This window comes from Capsicum annuum, chromosome 8 (assembly GCF_002878395.1).
Source record: "Capsicum annuum cultivar UCD-10X-F1 chromosome 8, UCD10Xv1.1, whole genome shotgun sequence".
Classification (NCBI taxonomy): Eukaryota; Viridiplantae; Streptophyta; class Magnoliopsida; order Solanales; family Solanaceae; genus Capsicum; species Capsicum annuum.
The window spans coordinates 162,102,936-162,117,465 of NC_061118.1; the positions used below are offsets into that span (position 1 = coordinate 162,102,936).

A 14,530-nucleotide genomic window follows, 5' to 3' on the forward strand; every position below is an offset into this window, starting at 1 on the left:
TATTTTAATCAATAACAATAGTTTGTTCAACTTCGACAATATATATATACATATTCGTATAGTAGAGTATTATTACTTCGATTTTTCAAAAGCACGTCTCAATTGTATCGTAATTACACATGTAGAAATATTCAAAAAGAAGTACAAACAACTCCTTTTGTTAGTCAATTATTAAGTTGTACATTTGTTAATATATATATATATATAAATAATGTTATTTATGTAACTATATACTTCATATTTGATATTTTGGTATGTCATTTATAAATATCGAATACCGTATCATATAGCAAGAAAATTTAAAATGTATACCATATATCATACCAAATATATAACACCAAAATCACAGTATCAAAAATTTTAATTCGATATGATAATTTGATATATATCATATCATGCCCGCCCTCCTACTATGCCTTTATTTGGATGGTGGTTTGTCGTGATTTCATAATGTATGATACAGTATAGTATGGTAAGGTACAGTACAGTATGGTATAATACAATGTTTGGATAGACTGTATCATTCACTGCGGCTTAATAACAGTTTTTTGTTTGATTTGATGATATGATACTGTATCAAAACAAATAAATTTACTAAAATGCCCCTAATTGAATTATTAGGTACATAGGCAACATTTGATTATTTGCTTTCAAGTTTTCTATGTATTTGCGGTCAATATTGAATTATTAACAACTACTACGCCAGGCAGAAACACAAACTAACAGTAACATGGCTTCTAAGTTCTAACTTTGTCTACAAGTGGTATTAAGGACAACTTTTCACAACCATTCAGATTCAATCTTTCCCTATAAAAAGCATGTAGCTTTGCTACATTATTCCAACAAGAACAAAATCAAAGATCATATTGAAAACCAATTAGAACATGACAATCAAGACTTCATTTTTTCTGTATTATGTTCTAATATTATTGATTTTAGCATTAGCAGCAAGGTCTGAAGCAGGGGGAATTGCTATCTATTGGAGACAAAATGGCAATGAAGGGACACTAGTCGACACTTGTGCTACAGGGAACTATGACTTCGTGCACGTAACATTCCTTTCAACATTTGGCAGTGGTCGAAACGCGATGCTCAATCCAGCAGACCATTGTGATCCATACACTCCAGATGGATGTGTTAACGTAAGTTCTGACGTAAAATCTTGTCAATTCATAGGAATCAAAGTTATGTTATCGACCGGAGGAGGAACAGGAGTATCCAGAGGAGAACGTAGAATAATAAAGGAGTTGTGCGTAAAAATTATAAGATATTAGGGTTGTAAGTGATATGGAGTAAAGGGTAAAATAAGATTAGAAAATATTATATGAGGGCATAATTGAAAAAATAAATAAGAAAATCATGGAAAACCACCAAATCGGTGATTCTAAAAATTGGACAATTTCATGGTTCCCAAACCATGAAAGATTATCATTCCATACCATACCATGCCTTTTAAAAAATAATTAAAACAAACATAATTAGCTTTATAACCATAACATACCATACCACATAAAACCACCATCCAAACAACCCGTAAGTACGTCGTGTACCCATTCAATAAAAGCTGTGTCGAGCAAACGATGAATCCATGCGTATTAGAGCCTATCACGGGCATTATATAATTTCAATTCTAATATAGATGTCAATACTTTAGACGTTTTTCTCTTCCAATTGTCATGTTTATTCTCTCTCTTAAAATTTTAAGTCTTCCACGGTTAAAGTCAAAAAAGACGGGGCAAGGAAATTAAATAGGGAAACACATTTAATTAATCGAAAAGGCTCCAAAATATTCTTAAACTATTTAAAATAATTAAAAAATACCCTTCATTAGATTTTTGGCTCAAAAATACCCTTTCATTAAATATTTGACTTAAAAATACCTCTCCTTCTAACGAAATTCGAAAAATGATCAAAAATACCCCCGAACTATCTGAAATAGATCAAAAATACCTCTCTGTTAAATATTTGGCTAAAAAATACCCCTCCCCTTAACGAAATTAAATTATTTTGATTGAATTAGACCCTAATTTTAACTTTTTAACCCTAATACTTTATTTTTTTTACATAAAAGTATTTTTAAAATTTTTAAAATAAGATAATGAAAAAAAGTATTTGAATTATAATATAAATTGATTGAATTTGATTTGAAAACTAAACATACATTTATTCTAAAAAGGTATTTTCACTTTACATTTTTTTAATTTTTAAAGAAATTAATGAAATATAAATTAAATGATGAATTTTATATAAATTAACGAAATAATCAAAATAATTTAATTTCGTTAAATATCCCTCTGTTAAATATTTGACTCAAAAATACCCCTCCCCTTAACGAAATTAAATTATTTCGATTGAATTAAACCCTAACTTTAACTTTTTAATCCTAATACTTTAATTTTTTTTTACATAAAAGTATTTTTTTAATTTTAAAAATAAGATAATGAAAAAAATTATTTGAATTATAATATAAATTGATTAAATTTGATTTGGAAAATAAACATACATTTATTCTAAAAAGGTATTTTCACTTTACATCTTTTTAATCTTTAAAGAAATTAACGAAATATAAATTTTCACTTAAAGAAATTACCGAAATATAAATTAAATGATGAACTTTATATAAATTAACGAAATAATCGAAATAATTTAATTTGGTTAAGGGAGGGGTATTTTTGAGCCAAATATTTAACAGAGGGGTATTTTTGATCCTTTTCCGAATTCCGTTAGAGGGAGGGGTATTTTTGAGCCAAATATTTAATGGAGGGGTATTTTTGAGCCAAAAATCGAAAGACATTTTTGAGCTATTTCGAATAGTTCAGGGGTATTTTTGAGCCTTTTTCATTTAATTAACATTAGGAGAGCAAAACTGTTTACACCAACCAGATTAGTAAAAATTATTAGTGAATGTATTTACATATATTTTCTTTACTGTAATTTATGTGATTTATTTGGAGAAAAATTGAATACGATTGAAATTTATCTTTGTAAAATGTCACAATATTTGAATACTATAATACTTTAGAACCGTGTAAACTTTGATGTGTTATATCATTTGTGTGTGATATAAAAGACTTCTAATTAGGGATAAATAAAATATTTAAAAATTAGTTTAATCTTCAAAATAAATCACTTTTTTAAAAAATAAGAAGAATAAGTTCATACAAATTGAAATGGATAATATATGTGTGAACATAGGCCGTGTTCGGAGGAAGAAAAATGTTTCTTAGAAAAAAGTTTGATTTCTTAATTAAAGAAACTTTTGATTTTTGTGGTTTTAAATTAAAGTTATGTCAAATATATTAAAATTTTCTTCAATCTTGTGATTTTAAGTATGCCATGTGTAAAGTTGAAATTAAAGTATTATCAAAAAATAAAATCATATCATTCATTTTGAAACAAACTAAAAAAATAAATAAATCATTTTTTGTGAAACGGAGGGAGTATAATTTAGTAAAATATTATTCGTGTGAGATAGGCTGAAATTGAGATTCGAGAGTGAGAAGAGGGAAGAGTTGGGGCAATGGATGAAAAGGGGGTTAATTAAACTGAAATGTCAGTTACACAATTTAAATTTTGGTGTTTGATTGAAAAAAAGAAAATACTCAATTATCTGAACTATATCTAAAAAGTTTATACACATCTTCACTTAAAGAGGTTCTATTATCCCTCTGAACTATTTAAAAGTGTAATTTTGATACCTTTAGTGCCTATATGACGCATATGTGTCACACATGTGTGTTTACATGTATACTTCAGTATGTTGTGCCACGTAAGTATTAAAAGTATCAAAATTATACCTTTAAATGGCTCAGAGGTAATATGACTTTTAAGTTGAGGTGTACTATGGACTTTTTTAGGTATAGTTGAAGGGTAATTGGTATTATCTTTTAAGAAAAAAGAGAAAAAAGTCATTTTCGCTGAATTTGTTAATTTTCTTATTTATAATATGGGTATTACTGTAAAATAGAGCAATTTGTCATTCGGGTAAATAGGAAGGTTGGGTGAAGTGAGGTGGTAGCATGAATCGGTCTCGACGTATTTCTCTGTCCACGCAAAGGCACGTACCCAACATTTCTTCCGATCGCTTTCCTCTTAACGACATCGGGCGTAGCACGTTGGATCATTCAGAAAATAATGTGGGTGTTTTACCTGATATCGTTACCCTTCACCATGGGAATGGTTGCTCTAACGCTTTGGTACTTCGCCGGACCTGACGTACCTCGTTACGTTCGTTTCACCGTCGGTTACACCTGGTTCTGCTCTCTCTCTATCATCATCCTTGTTCCCGCCGATATCTGGGCTGTACGTTTTCTGCATCTCAATTTGCTTTTATTGGAGTCACTTATATGTATTCTCAATATTGTCATTAATTCTTCAGAAAATTTGATTAGCTTTATGCATTTTTTCTTCGTTTGTAATAGACAAGGGTTTAAGTATTATTTGTGTTTTGTGAAGACGCTATCGAATCATGATACGGGACAAATATCTTTCTTTTGGAGCTGGTCGTATTGGAGTACTTTCTTACTCACTTGGTGCGTCCCTTAACATCTCTCTTATTCTTTAAGAAATTAAAGTGCTGGTGAAAATGTGGTTACTTATGCTAATTAGCGTCGCCTTTCATGATTTTATTGATATTCAATTGGATATTTCCCGTCTTCATGATTTCCGTTTACGAAAAATGAAGAAAACATAGTATGTTCAAACTGCTAATTGTAGCCAATGACTGTTATTACTTGATATAAATTGGTTTTCTGTAGTTTCAAGTTTTGTTGCTTTACTAAAATTTGAATGACACTGGTTTGGGCGCATTTTATCATACATTATGGCTATTTTCAGGGTAGCGGTGCCTATACTTCAGGGTTATGAAGATGCAGGGGATTTCACTATAACTGAAAGACTGAAGACTAGTGCACATGCAAACTTAATTTTCTACTTATGCGTTGGAGCCATCGGGCTTTTTGGACTTGTCTTGCTCATTGTTGTTCAAGAATACCGGTTTATCTCTTAACTCTCTCAATAGTTTGTGTAGACTGCAGCCTTAGGTTTCTCTTCTCTCGAGTTTGTGCTTTATGGTTACAAATCATATTTGATTGTTTGCCATTGGATTATGTTATATTTGCTTTGACGAAAAGAAGCATACTGGTTTTACATCGAGATAACTCTGCTTGCCAAGTGCAATAAAAAGGCTGCAAGGCACTCTTTTCTAACTGTGCCCGTGGAAGCATCTTGGTTAAGAAGACCACCTCTATTTTGGGATCAATTAGATGACCAATTAGTCTCTATATGATAGTAGATAAAAGTTGATGCAATTCTTTAAATTTTATTATTAAGAAGAGCTTAGATCTATTTGATCCTGCAAGATGCTTATGAATTAAAGATACATAGTTTAGTCTATTCCTTTTTTCCTGCAAAATTATTTCCACTTTTTACCACTCCAAGCTTCAATTCCAACTATTGATCCCTTTTTTGCATTCTCAAACTGTGAATATACACATGCAGGATAGGAAACATTCCTGGTTTTGCCATGGCTTGCTCCAATACATTTGGTCTCGTCACTGGTGCATTTCTTCTTGGCTTTGGTCTAAGTGAAATTCCAAAAGGCATCTGGAGGTGTGCAGATTGGACACCTCACCAAAAGATTCTCTCACACAAGGTGGCCAAAATGGCCGTCAAACTTGATGATGCTCATCAGGAATTTTCAAATATTATAGTAGTAAGTTCTTTTCTTGACACGTGACTTTTCTTCTATCATTGTTCATCAGAATGTCTAATTGTCAATACATCTTCTGAGCTTGTTAACATTTATTTCTAAAATATTTTCTTGACAAATATTTTGTTTTCTTAATCTTTAAAAGAAATTATAATGCTGTAACAACTAGACTTCAACTTCTAACTTTGGGATGAAGTATGTTTAAGATGGAAACGTTGAGAAGATACTCTGAGATTTTTAACCCGCAAGGGTGGTTGAGTTGGTTGAGCAGGTGATATCCCAAATGAGGGTCTCAAGTTCAAAACCCCTGCATGCTTTCTCGGTCTAGGTCACGCGGGGGGCTTGCCTAGTTCAGTTTATCTCTCCTGTGTGGTTTTCGGCCATTACACTGGATCAAGGTTTATCCTGTCTGCACCTGAAGGGTAGCGGCTGTGAGTTCTCTTGTCAACAACAACAAAAGAGGATACTGAGAGATTTGATTTGTAGTAGTATGTTGTAAACAAGATAATCTGTTCTAAGACTCGCTAAAGCATTTGCAATTGGCTGTCTTGTCCCATATTTACCATTTTGATTTAGAACGAAACACGTTCTTTTTAACTGAATCCCATTGTCTGCCACTTCCGTCAAAGTCAAACCAAGCAAAATGTAAATTGGGGATCTCCACATATAAATCACTAGAAGAAAAGGGTGAGCTCAGAGAAGAACTAGGTTCATTTCTGAAATTCTCCACAAATTTCAGTTTCAGTTGTTGAAGTGATGTTCATATATTGAGCGCAGTTCCATAATTTTCCAGTACCTCATTTATAATCAAGAATAGGCTAGCATTACATGTAGCTGCTTTTGAGACATTTGGTGTGGTGGTTTGATAGATATGTGCATGCATTTCTCCATCCTTGTCTATCTTTGCTTTGACTGTTCATTTTCTTGACCTATAAAATGATGCAGTTGGAGCAAAGATTAATCTTGTTGAAGATGAAGAATTCAAAATTTCTCTTCCACCAGTAAAGATGTGCTTTCACCCTTTCAGGTAGCCCAAGCCACGTCAAAACAGATGTCAAAGCGTGATCCTTTGAGACCTTACATGAATGTCATAGACAAGATGCTGAGTCAGATGGTAATCATGCTTTTGTTTGCTGATGATTATGCCTCAAAGCTTCATATCAACAATTTAGGGACTTCTAATCTTGTTTAAAAGCTTCTTTTCTCATATGCATTAATGCCCGTATTACATCAACTGCAGCTTAGCGAAGACCCCTCTTTTAAACCACAAGGTGGAAATTTAGGAGAAAATGATATGGATTATGACACTGATGCAAAAACAATGGCTGCACTTAGACGTACACTCGAGATAGCTCGAGAGAAATACTACCGGTACAAAAGGTACATGTTCATCGCTGACTCAAAAGTTTGAGTACATGTGGTCCATGGTTAATGTTTTGTATCATAAGTGATTTGTCATGCCATATAATTGGCTATCCACAAATGTTATAACCTGGATCGCTCCAAGGCTTTGAGACGTTTATTTTGAGTTTAAGAAGTATTTTAATTGCTTAGGCGTCCATTCTACAGTGGTGAAAGACTTGCCCAAGAAAGTTTTCCTATAGCTTTATGGATGTGAGGGCCATGTTAGGGTCGTGGTATCCCTGAAATCTTCTTCTTTTCTCTTATCTAACTCCATGTTTGAATGTTAATAATTTCATCACGTCACGTGTAACTCTGCTGCAATGGTCTTAAAGGAAAGTCTTTCCATTTATGACAACTACACTGCTGTAGGTTAGTGGCTTAATCTTGAACATTTTCAGTAATTGGGATGAAAATAAGATATTTAACAACATTTTCCTTAAAAGTTCTGGAGAGCATGGATTCTATTTAAGAGCTATGTTTTTTCTGGCCCCTTGTGTTGAAGTTGAACCCACTTAAGCTCTCAGCGATTATGAAGATGGTTTTTGGCTTAAGAGGGAAATACTGAACCATTACTATATGTTTAATACGCATGAGAGTAAATCAATAAAGTAGTAATACATTTGCCTACTGGTGTGTGCTATCTGACAATTATCTACTCAAAGAACCATGTGATTTATGGGTGAAACACCCAACTTCATACATTCAAATCATGCAGTTTGAGATTTTATTTAACATTTCATTGATGCACTATAGCGTATAATTAACTCTATGCCTCTTCTCTAATACAGCGAGTATATGAATTTTGTAACTCAAGCGCTTGAACTGGAAGATACCATAAAGAACTTTGAGCACCGTAATGGCACTGGATGGTTTGTCTATTTCCTTTCTTTCTCGCTACTTCATTTTCCATTAACTGTAGAAGTCTAGACATTTTTGGGAAATTCTTAGAAGCATTATCCCCTAATTTATATTAACAGACAGGTTGCTGAGTATTGGCATGTAACAGGTGTTCAAATTGATATGTTGAGGATGCATATATTCAATGGAAATGAGCTTGGGATTGACGTAGTTGTTCTTCTTGTAGCAGTCTTTTATAGCTATAGTCCTATGTGTATCGCAGTAATTAGTTGGTAATTGTTCAAAAATATCTAGTGAGTTAACTATACTAACTTTCTAGGGAAAATAGTTTTTTTCTGTACGAATATTCATGGTTCAGGACTTAAAATTGATAGATGATGCAGTGAAACGGAAAAATCAAAGAGTAGTTCTCTCCTTTACTTCCCCTAATCATGTGCTTAGACCTGCTTGCTAATTCTGTTGCGTCGGTTTTGATAAAGAAATGGACCTTGGGCCTAACTCAACCTCAAAAGCTAGCTCATAAGGGGAGGATTGCCCCAGACCATATAAGGAGACTAAGGACCCTTTAACCCATCGATGTGGGACTCCAACACCTCCCCGCACGCCCATGACTGGACATCTGGAGCGTGGACAATATAAGACGGAGGGGCCCAACATCGGAAACAATGAACTGGGTGGGCCTAGCTCTGATGTCATGATAAAGAAATGGACCTTGAGCCTAACTCAACCTCAAAAGCTAGCTCATGAGGGGGGGATTGACCAAGATCATATAAGGAGACTAAGAACCCTTTAACCCACCGATGTGGGACTCCAACAGGTTTTGACTTGAGCATCATAATGATTAAGTACTTTAATTTAAGACCTGTAGTTCAAATCTTGATATGACAAGAAATTGATAGAATGAGACTTTGGGATTCAATCTCAAAAGAAAGTGAAGGGCAGGGAAGGAAACTAAGCTTTCGCTTTCGCTAGAGAATTATTCTGCTCACTTTCACGTCGTTTGCTTGATTCTATAGCAGAGGTACAGCTTGAGCCGAGACATGTGCAGTAGCAAGACAGTATAGTTTGCTTTTCTTTGACGTGTACTAGTCATGCTAATGGTATAAGATATACACAATCGGTGTTACAGGATAAGTTGTTTGTGTTGATATCTCGATTGACTCTAGGAATCTATTTCTTCTTAACTTGACAGGAAATACATATCAAGCTTCCGGCCTGAAAGAAGTGGAAGATTAGGATCTATGCTGGACATGACAGGTGATCTTCAAATTCTTTTATTCATTCTGGAAAATGGGTACCCTCAAATTCTGGCATTTCTTGAAACACTTCCTACTTAGATGCTAAGAAAACCGAGCATTGTGTAAACAATTAAAGTTCTGATATTCAATCTTTTATGTTGATCTAAAGGAGAATATTGGTAATTCTTATTGGAAACAGACTCTCTACCCTTTACAAGGTAGGGGTAAGGCTGCGTACACATCACCCACCCAGACCCCACTTGTGGGATTACATTGGCTTGTTGTTGTTGTTCTTATTGGTTCGAGATACATAATCCTACCTTCAAAATCTACTATATTTGTGGAATTACGTAGTTTCTTGTTCATACTATAAAATGTAGCCATGGTAGTTGGTGCAGGAAAAAAACTTGTTTTCTATTTTTCTGTATAAAGTAATCTAAGAAAACGCCTCATAATAAATGACCAATTAAGAAGGACAAAACAAAAAGAATTTTTTTTTCTTAAAAGAACCAAACATAATGTGATTATTAAGTTACCAAATACAATGTGATTATTAAGTTGCACCCCTGCAGAGTTGATTTGGCGTTGTGTATTGGAAAAAAAACTTCAGAAAGTTTTGGCGATCCTTTTAGGCTGTATGTCAGCTTCTATACTTCTCGCCGAGGCAACAATTCTACCAAGTGGAGTTGATTTATCTCTCTTCTCTATTCTGATTAATGCCACAAAAAAGGACGAGATGCTTGTACAGGTAACATTTTCTCTTGCGTTTTCTCTTTTTCTTCTATCTTCTCATAGTTTTATGGAATAAAGTCTTTTGACTTTGAAATGAATGGAACCTTCTGCCTGAATAACTTGACAAGGTTTAAGATAAAACTTTCGAAATGATTATTTAGCAATAATCAACACAACTTGTGATACTGTTTGCATTATTTATCCTGTCCATAGCTCTTCTTAACAATGATTGAACTGAGAAGGTACTTCTCTTTCACTAGTTGTTTGGATTCCATATATGATTTCAAATAAGATGGAGGAAACATGCTACTTGCTAAAAGATGGACAAAACATGTGTTTTTTATTCTATTTTCTGTAGCTTTCTTTCTTTTGTTCCTTGCTTGGATCATGTTCTTCTGCACTTTTGAAATCGAGGTAAAAATGTGGTGGAAAGAGTTAGTATTACCATATATGTACTTCTATAAATATTGTTTCCTATTCCACATAGCTGCTCTCACATTACAGGTGTTTTCATTGTTTAGATCTATTCGATCAATAACTTATGTTAGTATGTGCGAGTTAGATCACTAACTTTCATTTTGACATTGAGTTGAATGAGCTAAACTGGTAGTGTCTTGAAGTTATTTTCTAGCTTGTACATCCATAGTTATGTTTCTTTGTCTTTTTTTTTTTTTCCCTTGTTTCTTGTGCAGGTTGCTTCGTTTGTTCCTTTAATGTATATGTGTATGTGCACATACTATTCCTTGTTCAAAATAGGAATGTTGACATTTTATTCATTGACTCCACGACAAACAAGTTCAGTCAGTTTGCTTATGATATGCTCGTATGTCTCTTTGTTCTTCCTTTTTCTTTCTTAGGGGCCTTTGCAATCATTCTCTGCCTAATACTGCTTAAAATGACAATGTAAATCATATTAGGATGGTTGCACGCTATGCTCCTCCTATTTCATACAACTTTCTCAACCTTATCCATCTTGACAACAATGCAAAGACTATCTTTGAAAAGGTAAGTAACTGATCAATGTCTTTTTGTTAGCTCGAAAGTTTAATTCTGCGATCTATGTCAAAATATTATTACATATTGAATTTTCTTGTGAGGTACAAAGAGAACTCCTTTTTTCTCATTTGCATGTCTTTGATTGACTATCATGAAGTTTTTTAAAGATCTTATTTTATATTTGTACTGCATATTTTAAAATAATGATTGGATGATGTGAAGGAGTTGTAAAGATGTCTAATAAAATTAAAATGATGTAAATTAGATACTATATAGGATCATGGGTTCAAGCCGTGGAAACAACTTCTTGCAAATTTGCAAGGTAAGTAAGACAATGTACAAGAAATCCAATGTGGTCCAACCTTCGCTGAACCAAACACATAGCGGGAGTCTAGTGCACCAGGCTTCCCATAGTAATCATATATTGTAAATTGACTTTTTCGAAAATGGTATGTAAGTAAAAACAATTCAAAGAAAATGGGACGAATAAGTGGATACAACCACACTGAAATATTTGGCTTTCATTTCTAGGGACGATTATAGGATTGCAATGGGGTGGTGGGTGGGGGGTAGGAGAAGCTGCATCAAAGAAATAGATTTCAGAAAGTTGAAATATGTACGTGGTCCCAGTCCTGCAATGTGTTGATACGCATATTTTGCTGAGAGATCACGGCCTATTCGTTCCTTATTATTACCCTCCATTGTTCCAGTTTATGTGATAGTGTTTGACTGCGCATGAAGTTAAAGAAAGATCTTTGAAAGTTGTAGTCTAACAAAACCCATAGATATTTGTGTGGTTATAGATCATCTCATTAAGGTGGAAAATGAGAAGTTTAAAGTTCAATTGTTTTTGAAATATAGAAAAATGTCAAGTTAAGTTGTTTTTGAAATATATAAAAATGTCATTCTTTCTGGGGACTAAAAAGAAATACCATTGGATAAATTGGGATGAAGGGATTACTATTATCTTGTTCTGGAAACTATTCTGAAACATTTAAATTTCAGCTTAAATTTGGGAATTTGGGGTGATATAGTGAAGTTCATAATATGTCCGACAAAAAAACTGGGTTGTTCATAGTACTTTAACTATAGCTGAAGAGGTTCTGTCTTGCGAGTAACATCCTTTTTGTCTTTCACGATGATATAAATCCATTAAAATTTAGAATTTAACTAACCAATCATAGTTAGCTGGTCAGTTTGTTTAGCATTTCTTGTCTAATACTAATGCTAACTCATCAATCATAGTTTAGTGGTTGGTTTATTTAAGATTTCTTGTCTAATCCTAATAATACACTAATTCAGTTTTCCATAGTGCATTGCATTGGTAATTGGATGCATATAAACAAGAAGTCACCACACTGGGAAGTAACTAGAAAGGAGGGAGAACCGATAATGAACTTTCATAAGACATTTGTCTTTCTAGTTGACCCTGCAAGTTGATGATTTTTTAATTCTACTAATGCAGAGAATGGGGAATATTGATGATGCAGTCCCATTCTTTGGAAGAAGTTTCAATAAAATTTATCCACTTATTATGGTCGTCTACACCTTATTGATTGCGAGCAACTTTTTTGATCGGGTCATTAGCTATTTTGGGAACTGGAAAATTTTCAAATTCCTGAGTGAAGAGGCTGATGATTTGGACGGATTTGATCCCTCAGGACTCATTATTCTGCAAAAAGGTTAGTAGTGGCATTTATCCTTACGTAAAACATGGAATTGGAATCATTATGCCAAAATAACTTTGTAGCTTGGGTATTGTCTTCTTTTGGAGAATGGTGGTCTAAAAGAAGACAGTTTAAAACTAGTTTAAAACTTTCTGTCAACCAAGGTAAAACACAAAATGACTTTGATTTCACTTCTCAGAACGTTCTTGGCTTGAGCAAGGACATAAAGTAGGTGAACTTGTTGTTCCATTGGCAAGGAATTTCCAAAATGCAAGTTTGGATCTTGAATCTGGCAGCAATAATGTGGTATGCAATTCTCGGAACATAACATATTCTTTCCATTAATTTTCTGGAAAATATTAATTTTGTAGATGTCGTCTTATTACTCACATAAATCCTTGGTGTCTTTCACTTTGGCGTCCAATGTTTTACAATTTTCACCTTCCTTCCAAATGTTACTTAACTGGAAACTACATCGCAAGGCTGGTTTGTTACATTTAGAGCCTGTTTGCCGGAACTTCCAAAATTCACTTAATTTGAGAAGTACTTTGTATCAAATGGATTTTAAGAAGACACACTTTAGATGGTGCAATTTGTGATTGGCCAAATCATTTGAGAAGAGCTTTTGTTGGTACTATAGAAGCAGTTTATATTTGACTATTCTTTCCAGAAGTGTTTTTGGAAGTCTAAATAATGAAAATGATATCTAAAGATTCACTTTACGATTAACAGTTAAATATATTAATTATTTGAAATATTTGTTGTGAGAGACTTCAACTAAGACTTTAAAATAAGCCAATCCAAACAGCTAATGTGCATTAGGGATATGGTCGTTGCAACTATATGTTGTCCAATTAAAGTTCAATTAGTTTCCTGTGGCAATTTGACACATTACTATCGGTTATCCATTGAAACAGTGTGGCATGGTGCTTTAAATGTGCTAGGTTTATTTGGTTTTACAGTGCATGTCTGAATTGTACCCCGTGAATGATTATTCTTCCATATTTCATGTGACTGGGTTTGTATTTGTAAAAGCTCCATGAAACAAAACCACCGACAAGACTAAGGGAAGAAGATGATGTTAGCCATTCAAAACCTATCAAAGGAGAGGCACAACATGAGAGCAGCAAAGAAGAGATTAGTGCAAAGCACAAAGCAAAAAGAGCAAGACAGATGAAGAGAGAGAATAGCATAAGTTCAAATGGGAGGAGCAAGGACCGACCCTTGTCTTCACGGGATGAAAACTCCATGATGGGTATTCAAGCTCAACCTTCTAGAGACTTATCCTCGACTTGGAGATCAATGCAAACAGGTTTTCGCAACTTCAAGTCTAACATGGAATCGAAGGGATTCATCCCTTTACATCAATTTCAAGATGCAGGCCACAGTCGTGCTTCCTCAACTGACTCCCTGGATGAAATATTTGATAGGATAAAAAGACCAGGTTCAGAGTCCAGAAACTATGACAGTGATGATGATTTGTATGAAGGTTTGAAAAATTCAAAGCCAAGTAGATAATATATGGAAAAAAGGAATTGTCAGAGAGCAGCCTACCAATTTTGCGCGAGAATCAGGGTATTGGTTGTAAAGTTTGTTCAATATTCTTTCTCCTAGTAGTAGGTTTCTGCACTGCAGATGTTTTTGGCGTCTGTTTCATTGTAACAGGTTGTAGCATAGTCATTTCTCAACCATACATATATAGATACAGAAAAGCATATGACCCTCAGCTTGGATACTTCGGAAGAGTAGGAAACTCGAGAGTTTCTGTAATGGATTGATATTAATAGTAAATTTATTGTCGCTGTATCGACGCATCGGTTATGTCATGTACCCTATGTCTTTTCATATGATTTTGCTTTGCTTACTGTACTGCTGCTTTAGCATTAGAAACTGACTACTGTTTAAGATGATTGTCAGGCTATTTA

General features: G+C 33.9%; 1 protein-coding gene across 2 annotated transcripts; it reads left to right on the forward strand.

The window, feature by feature from the left end:
• The first annotated feature begins 832 nt into the window (after positions 1–832).
• LOC107840065 (LMBR1 domain-containing protein 2 homolog A) lies at positions 833–14,452 on the forward strand. 2 transcript variants are annotated; one of them, XM_047394933.1, is made up of 14 exons: positions 833–1,142; positions 4,456–4,532; positions 4,837–4,995; positions 5,500–5,713; positions 6,738–6,824; positions 6,951–7,090; positions 7,903–7,983; positions 9,165–9,229; positions 9,783–9,958; positions 10,635–10,765; positions 10,860–10,947; positions 12,404–12,620; positions 12,805–12,911; positions 13,641–14,452. In XM_047394933.1, exons 1-14 carry the CDS (start codon positions 885–887, stop codon positions 14,121–14,123), a joined length of 2,283 nt encoding a protein of 760 aa, XP_047250889.1. In that variant the 5' UTR covers positions 833–884; the 3' UTR covers positions 14,124–14,452. The 2 variants fall into 2 exon arrangements, with proteins under 2 accessions (XP_047250889.1, XP_016539273.1); XM_016683787.2 differs by lacking the exon at positions 833–1,142 and adding an exon at positions 2,976–4,302.
• Positions 14,453–14,530: the final 78 nt, after the last annotated feature.